At 49.2% G+C, this 25860-nt stretch overlaps 1 protein-coding gene across 6 annotated transcripts in view; it reads left to right on the plus strand.

The window, feature by feature from the left end:
* The window catches only part of ATP8A2 (ATPase phospholipid transporting 8A2), a 516648-nt gene that overhangs the window by 440966 nt on the left and 49822 nt on the right, over window positions 1-25860 (plus strand). For all 6 annotated transcript variants that reach the window (XM_067016712.1, XM_067016711.1, XM_067016707.1 and 3 more), the window contains one exon: window positions 24539-24627. In XM_067016712.1, the coding sequence (XP_066872813.1) occupies window positions 24539-24627 (89 nt within the window). The remainder of the gene's footprint in view (window positions 1-24538; window positions 24628-25860) is intronic.

Genomic DNA, 25860 nt, shown 5'->3' on the forward strand with positions numbered 1-25860 from the left:
ATCTACCAGCGCACGTGGCCAGGAGCCGCTGGCCACCCTCTCACCGGGCTGGTCACCACTGAGCCTCGGGACTCTGCGTCTGAAACACTGCCAGGTCCCCCTGCGTGCTGGCTGCCTGGCGCAGCAGAATCGCACCGTCTCCGGCCAAGGTGGCCACAGGGGTCCCCATCCCGCAGGCTTGCAGTTTACCCCAAGTTCCCGGCCCTTCCTTGCCCTTTTAACAGACTCCTTTTCTCGAATGTTCCCAACATTCTCTTATTCCACTTTTCTTTCCGTGCCGGGGGAAAAGCGGTGAGGGATTCAGAGGGTAGAAACTGTCTTTCTGCTCGTGTTCCAAGAAGCAGCACTGTCCTGTTTTCCCCACTCCTACACACACAATAAGAGCAACGACTAACGAATAAGATTACCAGAGTTCAGCAGCAGGGCTAAGAGACTTTGCTTGCAACAGAATAAGCTAGTGTAAGCAAATTGCAAGGCGAACATATTGTTGAATCTTTTTTTCCCTTTAAAATATATAAAAGATGATCAGATATTAGAAAAACTGAACTGAAAGTAATTCATATCTGTGTGTTGTGTCTAATTAATTTACCTGTAAATCTTGTGCTGGCATGAAAGACTTAAAGGCCAAGATATGCTGTTTTGTTGGGGTATGTGATGTTGTGGCACACTTCCGTATTTTATAGTAGTTCCATGTTTTGAAGTGTAGTTCTTGGTGTTTATTTGATCAAATGTGTATAAAAGTAAAACGTATATTGAACTAGATTTCTAAACCAGAAATAAGTTAAATAACTTCTTGAGGTAGGGAATATTTTTCCTTCTCTGGTTTATTTCTTCAACTTCTGAAATATTAAAAACAGTGACACCCTTGTTGTGTGAAGTTTGGAGGGTGAGCATTAGCTGCAGTTTCAGAGTTTCAGAATCGAACAGGAAAATCCTGGCGTGGTGATTGCCTGGATCTTATCTATAACATAAGGAGGTGAAACTATACCTCGGAATGGATGCGTTCTTCAACTCTAAAATAATACGAAAGAGTCTGTCATCTTAACCAGTAACATGCAATTTTGAAAAAAATCTCTGTGGTCGGCTCACTATCGCTTGTTAAGAATTTTTATTCTAAACATTCGGAATTTTTTTCCAGCATTCAGAATTTGGATATCTCAGTGCTTCCGAGGGGGGCCCCGTGCGAAAGTAATAGTTTCGGATGAAAGGATGATTTTACAAGAATGGTTGGTCTTATTGTTGTAACATTGTTTGAGGTATTAATAGCGGCTGGTGACAGGATGATGAGACCTTTAGATCCTGCAGTTTCAGTGAACCACAAAGAGAAGGAAATCAGTTGACAACTATCCCATTATGGAATCGCAACTCTTCGTCAAGATGACAGAAAGGAACATGTGTTGGCAGTCAGCGGGCAGGGCCGTGGGTTTCCTGTAGGCAGCTGCTCGCTCCTTGCCTGGACGGCCACCAAGTGCTCAGAGGTTATAAATAAGCAATTACTGGAACCCCTTCAGAGACCAAGCAGAAGGGTTAGTGACTCCTGGCATTCTTTCTCTGGCCTGCTGTTAGAATTCTGATGCCACGGCGCATACGCCTGTGTGTGTCCAGAGATCCTGCACTTCCCAGACCAAAGGGGGAGGATGGGTCTGCTACCCATTTGTTGCTCATCTGTCGGCATCAGGCAGCTGTCAGCCAGCAACATGCGCTAATTCTAATCCTTGTAGCCTCGGTCCCATAATTGGACCCAGAGCCTCACCTGTTGGAAAACCCAGGGAACGCCTTCTTTTCTAGGGGCAGTCTTGGACTCTGTGCTGTGTCGGTCCACATCTGAAGGTGGAGTCCCTTCTTTGTGTGTTATCAACGTGAAGGGGAAAGAACAGGTGGGGTTAAACAGATCCAGACTCGGTTACCCTGTTTACCAAGTCAAGGAACGACCTAGAAACACATGTCTTGGGAGGAGCACGGTGTAAAAAAAGAGCGCCCCTCCTCACAGCAGAAAAGGTTGGCAGTTATCGTATTTGGCTGAACAGTGCGGTAAAGTTTTCCCATAACCAGATTCGCCCGCATTGCCCTGCCAAGAGCAGCAGTGTTTAGACTTGCCAGTTATGGAATCTCCTAAAAGAGCATTTTTTTTTTTTAAGTCTTTTATTTCACGTTCAGTGAACATTGAGTGTTTGCCCCGCCACCAGCCAGCATTCTGCTGGGCACCGCAGACGGTCGGCGAAGCCTGGCCTCCGCCGCCGAGGGCTGGGCTAGGCACTGAAAGGCCTGAGAGGCACAGGGCGTGAACTCTTCTTGTGCTGTTTACCGTTACCTTCTCTCAAGCGAAGAAAAGTTGCCCTCTCCATGCTGATGCCACCCTGGCACCATTTACTTCAGAAAAGATGATTGAGACTGAAATTGGACTGCTGGATCGTCGGACTGCTTCCAGTGATCAAGTTCAGATCCAGCCTGCCGTCTACGTGCATTGTAGCCTGGGGATAACATGACTGCCGGCCTCCATTTGTCTTCTGTAAAATGGGGACGATGCTTAGTCCCCTGGTACCTGGAAGTTATCAAAACAAGGGATTGGAGGTCCTGGGAGTATTAAAAATGCTGCCCACATCCAGAGAAGGAGTCCTTTAGGATGGCTTTGGTCTTCATCTTTCTGTAGACAGAGGGTTGAACCATTTAATCCCTTTCTGGCATTATTTTTTCCAAGAACATCATCTAGATAGGATTGTGCAATTCTAGCATTTTCTGTGAAGTTATTCTCAGGCTGCGTAAGACATTCCAGAAAATGATAGTCTAGTTACAGTGTCTGGCTTTTTAAGTGGTGAGTTCGTAGCACTATCAGAGGCTCCCTCTTTGCCAGATAGCTGGCATGGGCAGGGAAACGACTATTAGCCAGTCAGCAGCCCTTCAACTCACCTTCCCGTGTCTTTGCAAGAATCCAATGGGTTGGTCACGTCTGTGGTTTACGTCCCATCAGGCACACCCCACTCCCTCCCAGTTTCCTCCTGTGCTTCTCCCCGACCCACAGGGAGAGTGAGTGAAGGCCTGACAAGAGCAACTGAACTACAAACGGAAGACGACCTGTTAACGTCCACATTCATTTCCTAGGGATGCTGTAAGAAAGTACAACACACTGGGCGCCTTAAATAACAGAAATGTATTGTCTCGCAGTTCTGGAGGCTGCAGGTCTGAGGTCAGGATGTTGGCAGGGTTGGTTTCTTCTGAGGCTCTAAGGGAAGATCTGTCCCAGGCCTCTTGTGTCCCAGCTTCTGGTGGTTTGCCAGTGATTTCTGGCTTTCCTTGGCTTGGGGAAGCATCACTCCAATTCCTGCCTTCATGTTCACATGGCTTTCTCCCTGTGTTTATGTCTATGTCCACATTTCACCTTTTTTTTAAGGATGCCAGTCATATTGGATTAGGGTCCCATTTTAATGACCTCTTCTTAACTAATTATATCTGCAATGACCCTATTTCCAAGTGAGGTCACATTTTGAGGTACTGAGGGTTAGGACTTCAACATGAGAATTGGAGAGGGATGCAGTTCAACCTATAACAGTATCTTAAATTGATTTCCCATTGAGATATTTTTGGTTCATACTGTATATAATTCTCATTAAGAACTAACCAGGTAAAAGACTGGATTGTGCTTTTTTATTTTTATTTTTATTTTTTGCAAATGGTGTAGTACTTCTGTTTCACAGAAACGTCTTCTCGGGTAGTTTTGGGGAATCACAAGGACTTTAGAATGTTTGCTGTTTTTACAGAATTCAGGTTAAAAAAAATTATTTGGTGGGTCTCCTTTCTGTCAGGCATTGAGCTATGTGCTGAGAATATAAAGGAGAAATACTTGGCCATCGCCCTTAAAGACTTAGAGAAGGAAACAACATATAGTAAATATGTTCTATGTAATGCATGAAATATATACATGGAACAAATTACCTCAAACTAACAAAAGAACAGAGTCAACTTTGGGGCAGAGTCCAGGAAACTATGGGAACTTCTTAAGTACAATAGTGAGTCCCCTCAGCAAGCTCCTGAGGGAAATAGAGCTTTTCCCCGGGATTTCAGGAGCAGGACAGCATTGCAGTAGGAGAGAAGAGGTTCTAGGACCGGAGAGACGGGAGAGAGGGCAGGGGAGGGAGAGGCAAGGGTAATAAATGCACACAGAAGGGGAAGAAGTGGGCTCAGGAGTCCAGGACGAGAAGGTAGCTTTGGACGAGAAGAGAAACGCCTTATCATCTAAGATGAAAATGCAGTTCTTGTGGGTGTGATTGTAGCTACGTGGATAAGTATAAAGAAGGTGTAGCTTTGAACATTTCAGGCTAAAGTTCTCAATTGTTTTAGGACATCTTCCATGGTTAAATCCTCTTTCTTCAACGTCAGCATGCGTGTGTCTGTCACAGCTTCATCCTGACGTCTTGATATGGTCCAGGTTCTAAACAGGATGTAAAGATACCCTCCCCGATCCAACTCCGCTCTGTGCCAGCCCTCCCTCGCTCTCTGCTCTGCTGTATTAGTTCCCGGAACGTTGCAGGCTCTCTCCGGGCTCTGGAGCTTTGCCCACCTCCCGTGTTACCTGATCAACTCCCACTCCTCCTTCAAGCTTCTGCTGAGAAATGGCTCATTCAGGAGGGTCTTTTCTGATTCTTCCCCTCTCCTTCCCTCAACTGTCATCCACTCCAGATGCCCTGTTGCCACTCTTGTCACTTTCAAAGCCCTTATCATTCACTTAACACCCTTCTTCTCCAACAGAGTGGAGGCTCTGGAGGGCATGACCTGTGTCCCCACTGAGCACATGGTATCTCCAGCATGTGAGACTGTGTCTGGCAGATGGTGGGTGTTCATTGGAGGTTTTGCTAAATGAATGGATGAGAAACACATAAATTGACGGATCGTGTCTCAAAAAATAAGCTTAAAGTTTGAAAATAAAAATCAGTTATTAGCAATAACAAAAAGTTAAACTTTAAATTACTGCAGAGCTAACATAGTTTTATTTAGTTAACAGAAACGTTTGGAAGAATGAACTAATGAACTGAAAAACGGCTTGGTAGTAACTTTCCTCGACTCCAGAAAGCCCTGGAGGACCACGGGAACAGCAGGCAATGTGCGTTCCCAGATTCTCCTGGACTTCCCTCTCCTCTGCTGATTTTGTGCTTCCTGTCCCTCCTGCCCACTCTCCACCCTTTCACCTTCCTTCCTTCCTGCTGTCTCTGGTTCAAAGTATGTTCTAAGAGGAGCGCATCAATGCTGGTTCAGTACTGGGCTCCCCTCCTCCATCACGTGTCTGGTCCGTGTGCTGGGGAACCCCCACTCTCATGGTATTTTTCACCTCCCTCCCATGCTACTCAACACACGAGACGAAGGTAAGATTCGGTGTTTTATCACTTTCACTGGACAACATTTAATGGCTTCTTCATTTCAGAAGCGTTTGGTTTTTCTCATAAAAAACAGATCAGGTTTGACGTATGGGAGGCCCTGAATCATAGTCAGTCCCCACACAGGCAGGTAGCTGTCTGTGTCAGCGTTCGGAACTTTTGTTGTCGTAATGCCAGTCAGTGTTTCTCCACCCACGGGGCTGCTCTGGGGCCAGAAAAGAAGTCGTCCGATGCTCACTGGGGTCAATGGGTTCACATTGGGAAATGCATCTTGGCCCCTGAAGATTTCAAAGGTCTGAGTATTCATAAGGTCTCGTCTAAGCCAGTCACTGGTTATTAGCTCTTCACACTGAGATACGTAAATCCCCAGAGGTTCATGATATATCCGGGCTGAATACGTGTGAACCTTTAAAAAAGAATTGGCACGTTGAGTTCGCAGCTGAAAACTCCGTCTTCTGTCCCTTCTCCTCTGAAGGCCGTCTACTCACAGAGCAGTGCCGTCCTTCCCCACGCCACTGCCTGCCGGCTGCGTCCACAGCCCGGATAGAACTGAGATCGCCACATCTCCAGAACTGCGTTTGATGTCGCTTTATGCTTATTACCATTTCTCTTCTTCTGCTTCAAACGTTTTACACGGATGAAGACGGCTTTGAAAGCAGAACCACCCGCATTTGGTATCACTGCCTTCATTTTTCTTATGTTTTGGCTTCAATCACAGTGCTTTTTTAATATTCATGAAGTCTGAAAAAATAAACATCCTAAGACTATTTCCTCTGAATGGAAACGTTATGGTTTCAAACCCCAGAGAAAACAATTGGGAAGTTCTACAAACCCACATTTTCTCCCTGAAAGTTGGAAAGGAGCTCCAGCTTGGCAAAAGGAACAACTTCCCTCACACTTCTGGGCTTCCCAGAGCAGATGGCGAGGGGGCCTTATTAAGGAAGAGGCAAGGAGTCAGCAGACATGCGTATTTAAGGACTCCCTTTGGAATAATAGATACCAGAATCCCTTCGAGGATTATGTAATGGAAGAAGGTAGAAGAATTATTTATTCCGTTTTCTTCTCTGTGTTCACATGGAAATTGTTGACATTTCTCAGTCCTCTCTCCTTTCTTTACTCTAAGCCTACATTGATATTTACACCCCCCAAACTACCTCAACCAGTCCCTTAAATATTGAAAGGAATAAAGAGCAAGAACTTCCCGCAAATTTGAAAGCCAACCTATTAAGAAAAACGACGTGATTATTCTAAATAGTTAAAAGGAAATTGACATCAGAAGAGGTGTCTCAATGATAGAACATAGTCCTAGGTTTCCTGTGCTAGAGTCCAGCCCGGTGGATCACTCCTTGGGCAGACTGTCCTCTTTATCAGAGGACAGCCCCCTGCCCCACACTGGTGACTGAGCTGTCACCACCTTCAGTTTTGTGTTTCTCTTTCTCAGAACCCCTCTGTATCGTGTGTTGTCACCTTCTGCCTCAGGAACCGTGTGAGTGCTCTACGTGCTAAGACTCTTCCCTAGGCCACCATCTGCAGCCCCATGGCTGACTCAGGTGCCAGTAACAACCTCTTGGGTTCCCACCACTTCCTGCTGAGGATGCTAAGAGGACACATATCTGGGTGACCAGCCTCCCTGGTAGCTGGAAGTGGCCCTGTGAGCCACAAGTAGCCAGCGGGCACTGAGAAAGTGGGCCAGGGCCTTCCAGCGTGACGGGAGCTGGGTGGGCTACCTCCGCTTTCCTCCTGGGAGGCAGATGGAGTGTCTGGTGCTGCTGCCGCCCTCTTGGGGCCACGAGGCCACAGGTGAGAGGAAAGCTGAAAGCCAACAATGAGGGTGGTGCCGCCGAAGGAGGGGGAAAGCCTGGGTGCCCCAGAGCATGGAGGAGCAAATACCTTCTTCCAGAAATATTTGGGGAGAAAAAGCAAAATCAGCCACTGTTGGTTGTTTGAGCCACTGCCGCTTGCATTTTTAGTTACATACAAACACAACCTAACTGATACTCCCTCTCCCCAAAACAAAACAAGGATAAAAACCATGCCTAATCCTGGGACTTCCTGTACGTTTTTCATTTGTCTGTCTTGACTGGCTTTCTCGCTAACACGAGCTCCCCAAGCATCTTACTCGTCCTCAGTCTCCACCCCACAAGGTACTCTGTGCCCTTCTTCACTCCCAGGCTCGTGGAGAGAGCAGCCCACGTTACCCAACACACGTTCCTGTGCCCGACGCACGGCGGGGCCAGACAAACGGAAACATCCAAGTTTGGAGCAGAGAAAGGTTTATTGCGGGGCTGAGCAAGGAGAACGGGTGGCTCATGCTCAAAAAAGCCCCGAACTCCCTGAAGGGTTTCAGCAAAGCATCTTTAAAGGCCAGGTGAGGGAGGGGTGTATCCGGCGCGTCTACCAAGGGAGACCAACAAGACACAGTCTGCTCCAGAACCTCACATTATAGTGCAGGAGAGGAAACCGGTCACCACTTCTGGACCGCACAGGACGAGAGCCGAAATGAAGACGCAGCGATGGGCGGTGGCGTGATGTGACTCCCTCCCCTACAGCAGAAAAAGAGTGGGAGCGGTGGTGGGCGGGTGCCGTGCCGAAGGCGGATCTCAGAGAGCAGCCCGAGGGAGGAGGCCTGCCGCCTTCCCCCCCCCCCCCACCCACCCGCGATGGTTTGAAGGAGAAATGCCAGCCCGCTTGGGGATTCCCGGGTACCTGTTTTGTCGCGCTTCGCACGGGAAAGACACTTTTTCGTCACTTGAGTAATGACGGCCCCTCCCCACAAAGGAAGACAAATGGGGAATTCTTCCTTTAGGTCGGCTCTGAGCATCTGCTGAAACTGCCCGAGCAAAGATCAAACTGGAGGGCCGGCCCCTAGCGGTCCTTGGCATCAAAGGCCACAGGTTTTCTTTCTGCCTAATTTTAATCTGCTTGTGAGCCTTGGGAGGCTTAATTAAAACTGCAGAAGAGCCAAAGTAAACACAGAAAGGGACCGTTTTGATGCTTCAAAAACCCAAGCCAACAGAATCTGGATTATTCCATTAGGTATGCTTATAGGATTTGTCTTGGGTGTTTGGATTGCTCGAAGCCTGCTGGGGACGTCAGTCACGGGCTTTAGAGCTGAAAGGAACCATATTTCATGCCCCCCAAATTTCACTTTTCATCCTCCCCGTTAGTTTTCCCCGCCCCCAGTGCGTTACTGTGAGCCGTAGACGATCTTTTCCTCTGACTTCTGTTTACTCAGCTTTCCTTCTGCTGACGCCGGCTTACACGACAGGGCCAGCCCCGTTTTTCTGCCTGGCTTGGCACTCACGATACCGGATTCCTTTCCTCCTTTTCCCTGATGGCCTTTGCTTTAATAAGACACGGGGTTGCCCGAGAGACACCGTACGTCGTCCACGGTTCAGAGCACGGGGCCTCCCAGCTGGACCACTTCTTGTCTGTGTGACCTTAGACGAGTCACCGTCTCTCTCTGCTTTGCTGTGTCATCTGCCAGAGGGGGCTCGGGGTAGTGGAAACTGTGCCAGCATCATAGGGTTTGCCGTGTTAATTCAATAAGGAATTCGTGTCCGAGGACTTAGCGGGATGCCTGGCTCGGGACGTGTGTTCAGTAAGCGGCCATTGCTGCAGCCAGTGGACCCAGGAAGGGCTGTGCGCCTGGGTCCCCTCAAAGCTGCAGAGCTCTGAGCTCACGCAACGTAAGAGGGCCTCCAGGTCGCCGGAGAGGCTCCGCGCGTGGGCGCGCGCAGGCTGAGGTCAGTGGAGTGTGTCCACGTGACCGGCCTTCCCAGCAGGCCTCCTCGGTGACCGGGGCAGCTGCAGAAGTTCAGCTGCTGGGGCCGGTGGGTTGTAACCTGACGGGGCTGTCGCTCTGAAGACAGCGCTCAGAGAGTCGCGTCTCCAGGGGAGCTGGTGCCCGGATCACGGTCCCGGCGGTGCCCACAGGCCAGCAGCCGTGTCCCCCAGGGCTGGGGTGGCCCGGCCTGAGAGTGAACGCAATGCCAACCCCTCAGACAGGGTCACTCCTCAGTCACTGGCCCAAAAGGGACTAAATAAGCTCATCTAACTGCTGGAAAGCCACCCAAGCGGGGGGGGGGGGGGGTTTGCCCGATGCCAATGGAAGAATCCTTAAGAGTCTGGATGAAAACACTTAGTGTCGGTTGCTAAAGATTTAGGAACAGGCGGCACCCGGTTGGTACTCGTGTGCCGGGCCTTAACTTCCTTTCCAGATGTTTATACTCCAGCCAGGCCGGCGGTGTGGAACCTGTAGTGCGTACGGCTGGCCTCTGTCAAAGTGGGTTCCCCTTCACTGTCTCCAGTGAACCTCTTCCTAAGTGGCCGCCTCTGGCAGCAGCTGCTGAGGACACAGGGGTGTGGAGAGCACGTCTCTACCATCAGGGCGCTTTCAGCCTCGGGGAGCAGATGAGGAAACAGGGCAGCATCCTTGAGCATAAAGCAGAATCACGAGACGCAGTGGGAAGGGGAGTGTGCTCTCGGGTCTACAGACCTGGACCGGATGGCGGTTCTTACCTCTGGCTCCAGAGGAAGATCCTGTGACCTCTTGGGACCAGACTTTCCACATCTGCGAGATAGAGGCTATGGCTGTCGTCGTGGGGCCCTCCGTGCGTATTAACTTACGGGACGGCAAGTGGCCAGGTCGGCGCCTGGCAGACGGCAGTCACGCCCCAAACGGCAGCAATAGAAGTGTTACCATTGTAGAGGGAGGCAGGGCAGGAAGCGTGCCATTCTGCCCGGAGAATCCATGAACTGAATCTTGAAGGAGGAAGAGGAGTTCTGACAGTCAGAACAACGGCAGAGGCGGGCGCTGTCAGCCGAGCCAAGAGCAAGACGGGCGGAGGCCAAGGACACACAAAACAGGACCCGGAGGATTTGAAGAGACGCAGACAGTTGAATGTGGCCAGAGCGCACGGGGCTGGGGACGGAAGGCCAGCAGCAGGGTCTTGAACGGAAGACCACAAATGGCCTCCGATGCCCTTGTAGACAGTTAGATTTTGCCAACTTCGGCAATGTACTAAAAAGGCCAGCGCCGGGTGCTGTGCCAGGCTATTGATACATGGTACTCAGTGCCCGACAAGTAGCCTGCAAGGATCAGGTGGCCCCAGTTTACAGATGCGTGCCCGTGGCCCCCAGGAGCTTGACACTCCAGCATTCAGCTCACCGTGTTAACTTTGGGGAGCCGGGCAGGCTGCCCGGCTGAAGGACACGTCGTCTCTCTTGATATTTCGTGTTCAGTTGTGTGGCCTCGTTTTCTCTTTGATATTTACTCATTCCCCCTCGGATGCATCTGGAACCGAACGGTACCGTAAATGAATAAAACACACCGTCTTGGGCTTCCCTGGTGGCGCAGTGGTTGAGAATCCGCCTGCCGATGCAGGGGACACGGGTTCGTGCCCCGGTCCGGGAGGATCCCACATGCGGGGGAGCGGCTGGGCTTGTGAGCCAGGGCCGCTGAGCCAGCGCATCCGGAGCCTGCGCTCCCCAATGGGAGAGGCCACAACAGTGAGAAGCCCACGTATCGCAAAAAAAAAAAAAAAAAAAAAAAAAAAAACAAAACACCGTCTCCACTGATGAATGAGGCTTGGAGGTGTTGGGGCGCCTTCCCCAGCTGGACCGCCTACTGGGTGAAGTGGGGCTGTGCTTCCCTGTTAGAGGTGACGCACCGATGCGGAGACTCGTGTTTACTTTGGGTCATGTTCGCTCCAAATAAATCAAGCAGCCCGTTAAAAACAGCACACTCTGTTTTACTTTTCTTTGATAGGTATTAGGCTTGAGCCCCAAATCAGGTAACGTGGGACATTTGGTTGAGATGGAAGCTGTGGCTTTCCTGAACTCTTGCGTGTCGCCCGGAGAGGAATGAGACGCAAAGCAGCCTCAGACAGAGGCTCCTCCATTAACATGTCAGACAAGTACAGGCACGCGTCGACCCTAGGAATGGGGGTGTGTAACACACCCGAGGCCCCCAAGCTCTGTGACCGTCACTGCTGCTCTCCACCCGACCCCTCGAAACGCTCGCCACGCATTTATCTCGGACGAGTTCTAAACAGGCGTTTGCGCCGCGCCGCATCCGGCGCGCCGGGCTGGGAATCGCAGGGCTGAGGCCGTGTGAGCCTGTCGGCTGGGCCGTGTGATGCTGGCGGCCAGGACTTGCCGCCTCGCCCGCCGGTCAGCCCTGGACACAGAACAGAGGCTGGAGATTAAAGGGGAGGGTCCGGGGAGGCCGTGGGCCCGGTGTCTGCGGAAGTAACGCGTTGTGGGGACGTGGACGGGCCCCGCCGAACCCGCGGTGAGAAGTGCTGGGAACTAAGCCTCGGTGGGCCTGCGGATCAGGACTCCAGACAGATTGTTCTCCTGGTGTCCTTGAACTGAAAGAAAAATCGTAAATCGTCATCTTCAGGTCCAGCTGAAGGGAGAAGGGAAGAGACCCTAGTCCCACAGATGTTCATGTAAACTCTAATCTGTGAGGTAGTTAGTGGGATCCCGGCACGGAAGCATCACAGTGGCATCTTCTGACTGATTCCATGGGAGTCATTGGGAAGCAGTTGGCAGAGCCCTGGAAGGTGGGCCATCCGTCCCTCACCCAGCCTCCAGGAAAATCCCTCTAAGGCCGGCCTTAGTATTTCTAAACCCTCAGCCCGCTTCCCAAGACACTAGGAGTTTGAGGTCCAAGGCGCACAGCGCCGTAGGTGACCCTTTCAGTATCTGCTCAGTAGACCACGTGTGAACCTCAGTGCTTCCTTAGCGCTGCTCTGTGGAAAGCTAACCAGAAGACAGTTACCTGAAGTGCTCCCGGGTAATGCCGTGGGTTTGATGAACTTCAGTTTGACCTCTTAATGAACTTCAGGTTGACCTCTTCTCATACAATTCAATTGCATTGGTCGGTACATTTCAATGTGTCATTGGTTTAAAAAAATGAAGTTATTTAAAGAGCCACAAAGAAAGGGATGCTATGATTAGAATCATCTCAACCAGTGAGGGTCATCGAAGAAATATTTAGAAAGAAGTCAAAGTATTTAAATAGGGATTCTAAGAGGAACAGAACTCTCAGGAAACATGTTTTTTTCAGATTTTTCTCTTCCATTGGTTTCATTGCCAACTTATTGATAGCGTGTTAAGGATTTCAGTAGAAGGCATTACAGGCAAAGGTGTACATTCAGCTATTCCCGCCTTAGAGTTGGTTTGAATTTTTTGTTTTTGCTTTTTCGGGGGCTAAATAGAAATGTTTGTGCTAGGGAGAAAGCAGGTTGTTAATATGGAGAACAAACGAATGACGATGGCTTACTACTAAATGTTTTTAAAGAAAAAAGAGATAAAGGAAACACAAAGTTATATATCATTGGCATTAAATGCCATAGTGAGTAAACAAGTACAACTAAGAGGAAAAGCAAAGTGGATCCTTGAAATAAATATTGTATTATTCAGAATCTCAAATGCATTAGTAGACTTCATTCATGCGGTCAGCTGGGAATTTCTTTTTTCAAGAGCAACTCAAAGTAACCTCATTGGTTTTGCTTTTGAAATAATGGGAAAGAAGGCTAATTATCGTATTCGTTTCTCCTCTGAAAACATCTTCATTTCTCCAAAATTAATAGAAATATAAGAAGACAGTTCTACAAAAGCAAAAGAAATCCCTCAGAGCCTGCAACAATATTGAGGGGAACAAAGACATAAGAAAAGAAGGTCTAAAATGCCACATGATATCACTTATATGTGGAATCTAAAATACAACACAAATGAACTTATCTGTGAAACAGAAACAGACTCACAGACACAGAGAACAGACTTATGGTTGCTGAGGGGGAGGGGAGGGAAGGATTGGGAGTTTGGGATTAGCAGATGCAAACTATTATCTATAGAATGGATAAACAACAAGGTCCTACTGTAGAGCACAGGGAACTGTATTCAATATCCTGTGATAAACCATGATGGAAAAGAATATGAAAAAGAATATATATATGTATAACTGAAAAATAAAGTAACATCTTTGTGCTGAACTCTTAAAAAAAAAAGGTCTAGATGATTTTATGAAGAGCAAATGGTATCATATGTTATTTACATGATAACCCAATTCTAACATGGGAGGATGCTGAAATGTAGGAGGCTCTCTATAGAAGGATCAGTCAAAAGCATTCATGTGCCATTGTATCTATGAATTTTTAAACTTGGGAAGCTGTATTGAAAAGAGAAATTGAAATATATGGGAAAGGGAAATGTAGCTGATGAGTTTCTATTAGAATGTGATGAAAAAAAATTGGATCTGTTTTATGTAAATTTTCAACAGTGACCTGGTAAAGAAAGTCAAAAGTACATTAATTAAATCTACAGAGCCAAGAAAGGTGAGGACCCAGGAGGTTCGATGTAAAAAATACAGATGGACTGAGGGAGATGAGAGGAAATGGAGAGACTTTTACAATGTGATATTCAGCTTGGAAATATGCATGCGAGTACGATGGGGAATACTAGCCAAAGACAGAGAGCTGGTTTAAAGGAAAAGTTAATAAAATGTTGAGTCTGAAAAACCACACAGACCAAAGCCAGGAAATTACACAGTTACGGATCCCGCAGTAAATGTAAATTAGCCCCATCGCACCTCGGTAGTATTTCATATTCCGGGTGGTGATGTTAACTTTCATGCCTAAACATGTGTGCACGTGTGTGTTTCGTCTGAATTACGGTTGTAATTACAGGAACAGAGGTGCAACCAGGATGCGCAGTGGGTCTCCTCCTCCTTTCCCGAGTCTCCCAGGAGCCTGGGAGCCCAAGGAAAGAGCGAGGAGGAGAGAGACTTTGGTTCCAAGTCAGTTGTTCCCCTGAAGCGCTGGGATCATGGTTCCCTAACGATTGTGAAGTGGCCTTGTGTGTCCCGGGGTCGTGGAAGGCCGCCCACAGCACCTCTGAGTTAACACTGGCCCTTGAATTTCCAAAGCCACACGTTCCATGTCATCCCCTCCCTGCAGTCTCCCCGGGACCACTCTCCACCCTCCCCTCCTGACTTCTTACCTTTCAAGGCTCTTTCTCCTCCTGTCCCATCTGCATAGCTGTCTCAGGTCCTGGACAAGCCCCATCCGGCCCTCCTTCCTCCCCCATTTCCTCATGATATGGCTGCACGCCCATCCTCAGCACCCTCCCCCTTGTCACCCCTAAAATCTCCTCACCTTCAGAACACAGCTCCATCCTGGACTCCCCCCCCTCCCCCACCGCCCCGAGATTTCACCAAGTCCCGGCTCCTTTTCCTCTCCCCACCTCCCAGTACAGGAATCACCCAGACGCTAATCTCAAGCCTTTCCTCACCCGGCATTCCCTCTCTTTGTGATCTCACGTATTTCCACAGGCTCAGCCATCACTGTGTGCAGATGACCCCCGAATAAATAGGGCTAGCCCACCTGTCCTGTGAGAAGGCGTGGGCCCTGGGGTCAGACGGCTGGGTTTGTTACCGAGTCCGAGCTCGTACTGCTTGCCGCACACAGGCCAGTAAACCAAGAGACAAGGTGTTGGGACAAGGAATAGTGACTTTATCCGGAAAGCCAGCAGGCTGAGAAGATGCTGGACTCATGTCCCAAAGAACCATCTTCCCCGACTTAGAATTCAGGCTTCTTTTGTACTAAAAGGGGAGAGAGTAAAGTCCTGGTTTGGCCTCTGGAGGGGATGTGTTAATTTCTTCCTTCCTGAGGTCATTGGCATGTGGGCCTGGTCAGGATGTTTCCTGTGAGCTAAACAAAGGTGTTTTAGCTTGATGCTCATTACCTGTGGAGGGGGGGGTCCCAGAGATGGGCTGTTATGTGTAATTTAAGCTTCTAGGCAACATCCCTTTGGTGATGAACTTGTAATAGAATACAAAGGTTCTTCCCCATTTCAGGTTCAAACCATAGACCTTTCTTGCCTGACTGACCTCATCTGCAAGCTGGGAGTTACCATATAGCACCCACCTCACAGGGTTGCGGGGAGGATGGAGCCAGCTGACTGGGGAAAAGGGCTGAGCACCCAGCAGGCACAGATATCTGTGGCTCTTCCCTTGTTGTCATGGCCGAGCTCATCAATCTCCACAAGGTGGTCATTATCGTGAGCTGCAAGCTCTCTCCAAAACCAGAAGTTTCTGAAAGTTGGCCTCATTCAGCCTCAGAACCTGTGCTCCCGCCTTCCCTTCCTCGCTGGCTCCTGCCTCTGCGGTAGGCTCCGTGCCCCCTGCCCCTTGCCCTCTGACCGATCAAAGCTCACCTTTGTCCCCCTGGCTATTTTAGAGACCCCCCCCCTTTTTGTGGAATTTTTCAACATGGTGACAGACTCCACACATAGAGACAAAGGATGTGGAATTATATCCCCAGCCTAGTCCAGTGTTGACATGCCGCTTGCTTCATATCTTTTCGAAAAGGGAAAAAAAAAAAAAGAAATGTTAGCCATGCTGTTGAGTCCTCCTAGTAGCTTTCCCAGTCTCATTCTCCTTGAGCTAGAAATACTCTCATTACTTTCATGTTTACTGTTTTTATACATGTATTATGTATAAGCCTGTAGAAAATATAAACAATAGGCAATGTTGATTTTTGCAGGGTTTTGAAACTTTATATAGGTTGTATCATATACACCCTTCCCCTCAACACTGGATTGCTTTGGTTTTTGTCAGAACTGGTTTTTGAAGTTTATCTAGAGTGATGTAAGTGTAGCTGGCTCATTTTAATGCCGTTTTTGGTTCTATAAATATGCCAAAATGCATTTCTTCTCCTATTGAGAAACATTTACGTTTTTGACTTCTGGTGGAGGTCAGTCACCAAAAATGCTGCAGCGAACATTCCTGCACATACCTGCTTGTGGAGTCTCCCCAGAGCATACGTATAACCGGGATTGGAACGTGCACTGGAAATCTCGCCATCTGTGGCTTTTCTTTAAAGCAAAAGTTTTCCCTTTTACTACGAACTCCTCTCTTTTCCTGCAATGTTTCTGCTGTTTTGTATCAAATTTTCTAAAAGCTAATCAGGGTCAGAAAGATACTCTCCCACCTTTTCTTCTACAAGTGTTAAGGTTTTGCTTTTCACCTGTCCTGTCGATGCCGGCCAGGATGCTTTGAAGACTAAGATGTTGGTTTTGCTTCATAGGTACCAACCTTAATAAGGCTTGTCCTACCGAGGAATAGTGAGGACCTCAAGACCCACTCAGACCCACAGGCTGTCCCGATTCTGAGCCGTCGGTTAACGGACGTGTGCTGTGTTGTCTGTTCACCGGGCCCCAAGACGTGGCAGCCTGTGCCTCACTGAGTAACGATGCACACCTGCTCGCTGAGTCAGCACATGGCATCGTACTCTGGAACAAGGGCATTACCATGAAAGAGCCCAGTTCTTAAATTCATCATTTAAAAATGTTACATTTTAAACAGAATAGAAGAAGACAAGGGTCAGAAATATTACAGCAGAGTTAATTTATGTTTGGAAAAGTCAGAGTAGGACTTCTGGGCTAAAAGTGGAAGCTGGATTATATACATCTAAAGGCTTGCAATTTATTAAAATAAAGGTTATTGAAACACTGGCAAATATAGTAAAAAAAAAAAAAAAAAACTAGTGAATTATGAGTAGACATTAAAGCCACTGTCTGTTAAGAACATGGATCTCGGGCTTCCCTGGTGGTGCAGTGGTTGAGAGTCCGCCCGCCGATGCAGGGGACGCGGGTTCGTGCCCCGGTCCGGGAAGATCCCACGTGCCGCGGAGCGGCTGGGCCCGTGAGCCGTGGCCGCTGAGCCTGCGCGTCCGGAGCCTGTGCTCCGCCACGGGAGAGGCCACAACAGGGAGAGGCCCGCGTACCGCAAAAAAAAAAAAAAAAAAAGGAGAAAAAAAGAACATGGATCTCAGAGCACAAGGACAGGCCTTGGCTCTAGGCTCAAAGACCTGGGTTCACATCCTGCCTTAGCCCCTTACCAGGTGACCTTGAAGTGGCCACTTAACCCCTGAGCCTTAATGGCCTCACCTGTAAAATGGGAACAGTTAGTGTCTCTCTTGCAGGGGTTTTTGTGGGGCTTAGAAATAATGTATGTGGGAACGCCCAGGAAGAGAGGTTTAACAGAAGAGAGAAGCAGGAACCAAGACCCACCTCTTGTTAATTGTGCCTGAGGCCAGTGGTGTCGCTTAATTAAAGCAGGAAATGCGAGGGGAGGGGTTGGAAGAGGGGGGAGGGTTGGTTTTTGGCTACTAATACACACGTCTATTATTTGGGAAACCCTCGCGGGGGATTTGGAGCTGTTGCGGGGTGTGCTAGTGGAGCCTTCTACGCATCCAGCATCGTATCCATGGAGACGGAGACAAGGTACCTTAACAACACGCCCTGTGTTCTGTGAGTGGGTGGAGATGAAGCCTTGAAGGGGCTGTGCGTTCTCCATCTCTGTGTCTCTCCAAGGGACCGAGACGCTGGCACATAACGAGTGCTCCACACCACTGGCGGAGGGAGCGCAGATGGACTGTTGCCGTGAAGTTTCTAGTTGCGTGAAAGAATCCACCCATTTTACGAGTAGAAAGCGTACACCTGAATTGCTCAGTTTGGTCCTTGGGATGGGGTGTCGGCAATCCTCATTTGGTACCGTAAACCCTTTTTGAAGCCAAGTCTCTTCTCGCCGAGAACGTTTTTTTGTGTGTTTAAAAAAAGAAAATGCAATCTGCACTTTGGTCAGAGGAGCCTGAAAAAGTAACAGCAAGAGTGAGAGAGGGAGACAGAGGCAGATGGGGTCCCTGGGGGGCTGCGGGCTGCTGCTCAGCTTCCGTTGCAGTTGTCAGAGTTAAAGAAAACAGCGGAGAAACTGTCTCATCGAGGGGTCCCCGGACGGTTCTGCTCCGGAAAGGCACAGCTGAGGGATGGAGCGCAGCCAGCTGGCTGGGGCCCAGATGCCGGGTGCCATGCGCCGGCCCCCGCGCTCAGTCACTGCTTCTGAGTCGGTTTACAGGCAGAGCTGTTTCCAGAGCATCCCGAGGTCCTGCACAGATGTTCGGGGGCTGGGGGAGCCGGGTAGACTTCAAGGAAGGAAGAAGCATGTGTTTCGTTTTGAGGGTTTGGTCCAGGGCTCCTGGGGGGTTGGGGGGATAGACTGTCTGTGAGCACAGCTGACAGGGCGCTGGGTACCCCGGCCCCGCGAGGGAGGTGCCTCTGTTGTCCCGATCTTAAGGGCGGGGGGGAGACTGAGGAACGCAGAGGGCAGTGGACCCGTGCAAGTGCCACAGTCTAAAGCTGAGGGGCGCGGTTCCGTCGCAGGTCCGTCTGAGGCCAAAGCCCTGCGAGGGCCGCTCAGCTGCTGAGAAGTCCTCCAGGGCAGCAAGAGCTAGTAGCCCGAGGCCGCTGCGTGGGGGCGACAAGTCTGCTCTCCCAGCACATGGCCGCCGTGACTTAGGGGGAGGAGGAGAAGCACGGCGGCCCCGTCCCCAGGGAGAATCCTTCTTGTCCGTTCTCCGTCTGTCGTGGAAGTAAACCGAGAAGCACCCCAAGAGATCCAGTGGGTGGGAAGCCATGAAAACTTGATCCAAAGCAGCAGCGGTCGGAGCCGCGTGAAGCCTGAGTCAGCAAAATCTGTGCTGTAGTTGCAGCCTGGTGACTCACGACCCCTCCGTGTCCGTGTCCGTGTCCGTGTCCTCCCCGACGCCTGCCCCCACCCCGCTACGCGGCCGCCTCGGCTCCTGTGCACGTCCCGTGCCTGCGATGGGCCATCTGCCGCACAGATTAGTTTCAAACCCAGATATGTATCCCGGACTTTTAAGTCCACTCTCCTTAATTAATTCCTTTTTCCATGAACCACCCCTGACAGTGGAGGAGAGAGAGACAACACACGTACCCCCGGGGCCCTGGGGAGACCTCCTGTAGCATTCGTTGCATCTCCAAAATAAGATTTACTTGGTTTTTTGAAAAAAAAAGAAATCATTCAGATTTATTGGGAAAATGTTCTTGGTTTGGAATGTGAAGTGATCCATTTTTCAAATCTTTGGGTGAGACTGAAGATCCAGGAAAAGGTGGCCTGTTTTATCAGGTGGTTTTTTATTCTAATTTAGAATATACACATCTTCCAGGTGATATTAGCATTTTAAAAAATATTCCAAATGCCCAAAGGAGTAATGGATAAGTACTTTTCAGTGAGATAAAGGATGTCCCATTTGGGATAAGTGTGTGACTTCACACATTCTCTTAATTACCTGATTTCCGTTGTACGCCTCTCCATTCACGTCAAACAGGAGAGCTGGGGAGGTGGCCCTTCCTGGGGTCCCTCCTGTCAGGTCCCATGAGGGCTGCTTGCCTTCCCTACCTGTAGTGCCAGCTCCTGGGGAGGCGACGTCTTTATCATCCTCAGAAACTATGATTTTGCGTCTTCAGTTTGTGGTCCCAGCCCCCTAGGAGTCTTAAGGGGAGCCCTGAAGGCCAGGATGACCTCCAGGATCTTCTGGTTCTGAATTCCTCTTCACTCTGTGCTAAAGAGAAGCAAATGGCCGGGGGCCGGTTCTCCTCCCGCCGCCGGTTCTGTGTGACCGGAGCCTTCATCACCCCCTCAGCCCCGTGGAAGCAGCAAGGGCTCTCTCTGCAACACAGTTTGGGCTGAGAACTGCCCCTTCTTCCTGGGCTGTGACTCAGGGTCACCATCTTGGCGACATGCAGCTACTTGGTGAACGTTTTTCATGAGCATTCAGCACGCACTCTCTTTTCTCCGCGGGCACAAAAGTTCCTGGCAAGCACTCTGCGTCCTTGCAGAGCGACCGCTGAGCCCATGCTCTGCGTGACGCTCTGTAGAGGTCAGAGGCGGTGCGTGGCCTGGGGTGCCAGTCGGAGGTTCACCTGGATCGGCGCTGCGGCATCCGTGCAGGTGAGCGGTACTCATAGCTGAGCGTAAAGAACAGAGCTTAGCTTCTGCCTGCGCCCCGGTTTACAGCTGCTGCCTGTCGCCCATAAGCAGCTTGTTTGCACTGTGATTTGAGAATTCTGCCGCGTGCGGCTCAGCCCTGCCATCCGTCTGAGGACAGCGCCGGGTAAACCTCCTGACAGTTGGAGCAGAAGGTGATCCTCTGGACCCAACTCCCCCTCAAGTAGCCACTTCGTTCACCACTTGTAGGATGTCTCCGTAAGATCCGTGGTTATGTCGGTAGTGGAAAAAAACAAAAAACAAAAAACAGTCCATTTAGTCGTAGGTAACGTGTATGGCACTTACCACGTGCCAGGCACTTTTTACAGCACTTTGCGTTACTCATTCATGGAAGCCTCGTGGTAACCCTGTGAGGTAGGTATTACATCTTTCCCGCTTTACAGAGGAAGCAACTGAGGCCCGGGGTTAGTAAGAGCGTGTGGCAGCGCTGGGCTTGGAGCTGGGCAGGCTCCTGTTCTCTTTGTGTTGGTAACTGCACTTCCTCCAGGTTTTCGTTCATTTACTTTTGCTTTGGGGTCTGGTGTTTCTGGTGTTCAGTTCAAGTGTACCTTGTGCCTTGAGTCCTGTGCTACCTCTAAACTCAGAGATGTTCTCCGCTGCTTGGAGGCTCGGCGGGCGGGAGGGGGGGGAAGGAAGCCCCTCACTCCTCCCTCCTCACACACAGGGAGGGAGTGGGGCTTGGGGTCCACTCGCCTCGGTTTGAAATGTCGATGGCCCCGCTTTCCTGCCCCAGGTCCCTGGGGGAAGTTGCGGACTTGATTTTCTTCCGTAGAAAGGGGACCAGGAAGGGTTGCATGGAACGCTTTATGGGAAGTCCTGGTACATGGTGACACAGACACCACGAAATCTCGGTGTCCTCCTCCATCGCCATCATGGTGTCTCGAATCTGCCCCACACCAGGGAACACAAACCGACCTTGCCCAGCTCGGGCTCCTCCAGCCTCCTTTCTAGAACCTTCTCTCATCTATCACCATGACCGTGTGTGACGTGGAGCCTGCAGAAGCTGCTGAGTGCGCTAATCCCTGGTCACGTGTTTCACGGTGTCCCCGGTCCATGTGCCAGGTCTAACAGCACGTGGTGCTGTGCAGCGTTACGTCCAGACCAGCACCGCCCTCCCCGGGCTCTCCCCAGCCGTGGCCTCAGAGTCAAGGAACTGTACCGCCAGGCGGGCGTGTTCCTTTGCATTCGGCACCTAAGTGGTTAACAGGCATTGCTAGCTAGAGGTGTGTTAACTGAGGACGCCCTTCTTCCCGGTGGGGCTGTTAGCACATCAAAAGGGTACTTCTAAAACCTGCGAACATATGTATATGTATAACCCATTCACTTTGTGGTAAAGCAGAAACTAACACACCAGCGTAAAGCAATTATACTCCAATAAAGATGCTAAAAAAACAAACCAAAAACCTCACTCAGCAGTACAGGTGAGAGGGGAGGGGGGAGTAATTAAGTGCCCTTTGTCACCTAGCCCAGCTCGGTAAACATTTTTTTATTATTATTCTGAGAGAACAAGAGCAGTCTGGCTAAATTTCAATACCAAAAGCTGTGGCCTTAGCAACAATTTCAGTACCTCAAACCTCAGTCAATCTGTGAAAATCGGCATAGTAGAAACCTTTCTGGAGACACACCTTAATTTAAAATTAGTTATGTCCGTTATGTGTTCTAAAACAGCTCCAGGTTTTAAAAACCAGTGACAAACCAACAGTACTTCCAAATCTCCGTGTAACCTTTGTCAGCTGGGGGGAGGGCTCCCTATTTTCAGCAGGGCAGTTCAAAGGTCATTTTCCTTATTTCCGTCAGCAATGAGAATTCGTATGCGGTTTCATTGTTGGAAAATGTTATTTTTATTTTTTTCTCGAAAAAATATTTTTTCCAGCTCTATTGAGATAGAATTGACATATAATAGTGTATGTTTAAGGTGTACGGCATGTTGATTTGACCCACTTAGCTCTTAGAAGATGATGACCATCATAGCATTAGCCAACACTTCCATCCCATCGCGGTAACTATCATTTCTGTAAAATCTTATTCTTAAATGACTGTATTCTTTGTCAAATACACCAGCCGATGATCTGGGATGTAGCCCCACAGGTATAGCTTAAACAAGGCCGCCTTCTGTCGCTGGGTCAGCCAAGGATGGATTAGAGGGGGAAGGTGGGACTTGAGGAAAGAAGGCACCTGGATAATCCAGCTCCTTCCTGCGGTTCGCTTGGGCCGCTGGCGTAGGGCGGGGAGGGAGATGAGTTAAATTTTCTGTGCGTGTCAGTAACATGTTTTCTGTACGAGAAATGGGAACTAGAGCCACAGCCGGAGAGAGAGGTGGAAAGAAAAGTGCAGCGCGCTCCCTCTGATAGACCGTTCTGTGCCTTCTTCCTGGCGTGCAAAACCACACAGGGGGTGCTCGGGTTGGTGGTCTGCATAGTCTCAGTGGATCAAGGCCTGGACCCCTGAACTGCATTTGAGGCCCTGGAATGTGTGTGTGTGTGTGTTTTAAGGTGAGGAAATTCCAGAACAGAACTTACAAAAACTATCGTATGTATTGATGTCTCCTGACATATATACAGCGCTTAACACTTAAAGATGCAGCGTAACTTTTGGGTGGGCAGCAACAGGAGATCACATCTCAGGTTTAATTCTGAGACTTGGCCACTGCTGCTTCCTCTCCCACCCCCACCCTTGTTGCCAGGGCGGGTCCCCTTCAGATGCTCAGAACCCATCCGTTTTATTAGCAATATCATATCACACCTCTCTATGTCAGCATTATAACTCTGCATCCCTTGAATTGCTACACAGGAGTCCACCGGGTGTAGGAACCACAGTATAGTTAATAAGCCCTCTTCTGGGACACTTATTTCTTACTTCCCTTGACGGTACAGCACTATGTGAATACGCTTGTACTTGCTTCTTTACCCAGGTTCTTACTCGTGTCCATAGGATGCATTCTGCGATGGGTACTTGATGGGCAAAATGTACTCACGTATTATTAAGGTTTTAAATTGCTCCTCCAGAAAGCTGGCAGTCTTGTTTTTAGAAAAGGAAAGCAAGTGCTCCAGTGCCAGGGTTAGGGTTCAACTTTACCCCAGATCTCACTGCTTCTCAGTTTTGTTGGCGTAAAGTTCCGACACCACGAACAGGGCTACACGCTGGGGTTCGGTGCTAAGACCCACGTGGTTAGGTGTGGGCTGCAGCGGAGCACATCGATTGCCGTCGAATCCAGTGGTGGGAACTCAGAAAAGAGAAACCAGTGACTGTGAAGGCTTCTGTCACACTGAACTTCAGTCCCTGTCCCAGTACTTGGCCATTGCTACCAGCTCCACGCTCTGGCCTCGCTCACTCAACAGTTTAAGGACTCTGCCTTCCCAGCCCCGATTCTGTTCAGAGCAAACTCACCTCTCCTCCTCCCCTCCCCCTCCCTCCCCTCTCCCTCCCTTTCCTCCCCCTCTCCTCCCCCTCCCTCTCCCTCCCTTCCCTCCCCCATTCCCTCCTTCCCTCCCTCCGCCTTGGCCCTGAGCCCTCTTTTCAGCTCCTCACCTAACTGACATCCGGCCCTGTAACTCCTCCTTAAGACCCGGTCTCACTTCCTCCCAAACTCTCGGGAACTGCGGGTCTCCTCGTCGGAGGCTGTGTCTCCCCGCCATTGCCTTCCCTCTGCCCCTGCAGCTGTTGAAACCCCACTTCTCTTCCCATCACGTCCCACACTCTGTTGCTAAGAAGGCTTGCCAGCATTCCAGCCTTCCTCTCAGCCCCAGAGCATATGATCACGACACATCCATTCCACGTGTGATGTAGGGGACACCACCCCATTTTAAGTTCCTTGAAGACAAGGACCATAACCCGTTCGCCTTGCTCCTCTGGGCGCTGAGAACCGCTCCGCCCTGCACCCGGGTGCTGGTTACATCAGTGAAGGAGCAGTGAAGGACCAGGAGCTGATGGATACGTGGGTGCATGCAAGGCGCCTGTGGACTGGAGTTTATTTCTGTGGAGTCTGGTGGCTCCAGCGTTTCTCAGGAGGAGGGGTTTAGGACAGCATTCCGACCAGAGAGGGGGTCTGAAGCGCTTTCGAAAAGGAGACAACACTCGTCAGAGTATCCGGATGGAGACAAGAGCTGAAGAAGATCACGGCAAGGAGCTCACCCCGCCACTCCACGTTCTTCCGGGGTGTATATTTCAACTTTCACTAGTCTAATACGTTCTGTTGCTTTTGTGTGATGGGGCGTGTTACACTGATTAAATTATGTCTCTCTCTCTCTTTTTTTGGAAAGAGCATTAATGCACACGTCACTTCTGTTTCTTGCAGGCAGCCATGGTCCTGAGCTCTGCGCACTTCTGGCTGGGATTATTTCTGGTTCCTACCGCGTGTCTGATGGAAGATGTGGTGTGGAGAGCGTAAGTGAAAGATGAAGCGGTACCCCAGGTCTCGCCCGATGCCCTCCAGTTCGTCTTCAGTGAGCCCCCCCGTAGGGTATTAGGTGCTGTGGGACTTCTGAAGAAACACGTCTCCTGCCACCTGCCAGAAACAGATATAAAGGGTTTGGGGTTGTGTCTTTTTTTTTTTCTTCGTCTTCTTTTAACCTGTGCTTCACCTTAATATGAGAATATAGTCAAAAAGGAGTCAGGCTGTGTGAAAGTCAAGAGAGATGTTGCTTGTACATGATTATAGGGGAGAATTTCTAAGTACAGATCCATTCCATCAAGTGTAAGGAACATAACTCAAAATTCATTTCTCCTTCTATCTAAAAATCAATGCTACGTGATCACAGATGTAACCTGGCTTTAAACCCCATGCTTAAAGGGAAATTGTATGTTTATGAAGTCATCTCAAATCACCAAATACTTGGAAACAAGGATTCTTCATTTCTCCAAATAACTCCCAGAAGGAATCCTTCAAATATAATTCTTCTGAAGTGTCAGTTTACAAGGCTATGAGAAGATTAATCACAAGGATGAAATTATAACATAGGTTCGATAGAAAATAATTCATGCTCGATTTTTGTTTACACGTTTCAAAATATATTATTTCCTAAGTATTTTATGTACAATGTAAACAAAAAACAAAAAGCTCCTGAGTTCCAGGATCATGTAAATTGTATTTCATCTGGGAGGAAACGATGGAATACTCCAAAATGAGGTCATACTGATTCTTATTGGGGGTAGAGGCCTGATGAGACCTCCTACAGTTGCCAACTTCCCTGAAAATTGCACCTCCTGGATTGGCTTTACTTTGGGCAAAGCATAATTATTTGGGGCCCCTGAGGTAGAGAACTGAGACTTTATTCCAGACCTTCCAGGAAAAGACATCAGATTTCATCTCTCTCTCTCCCTTCCTCCCATACCCAGTGAGAACTGTTCTCGCCTGACAGTTAAGGATGTTTTTGAAAAAAATCTTCATCTTGGCATTATCTTGACAACCGATGATACCTAATGTGGAGAGGGAAGGGGAGAGAGAGAGAATTTTATAGCACATATTTTAGGTGTTGGTTTTTTTTTTTTTTCTTCTCTTCACTAAGTTTGACAACTGTTAGTGAACATTAAATAACTCTAATTTCTTAAATGCCTTGATTTACCACTGCTTCCATTTTATCTGCTAAAACTGTGTTCTTTAAATAGCAGGATCAGAAT

The sequence above is a fragment of the Kogia breviceps genome, chromosome 16 (genome assembly GCF_026419965.1).
Source record: "Kogia breviceps isolate mKogBre1 chromosome 16, mKogBre1 haplotype 1, whole genome shotgun sequence".
Lineage (NCBI taxonomy): Eukaryota > Metazoa > Chordata > Mammalia > Artiodactyla > Physeteridae > Kogia > Kogia breviceps.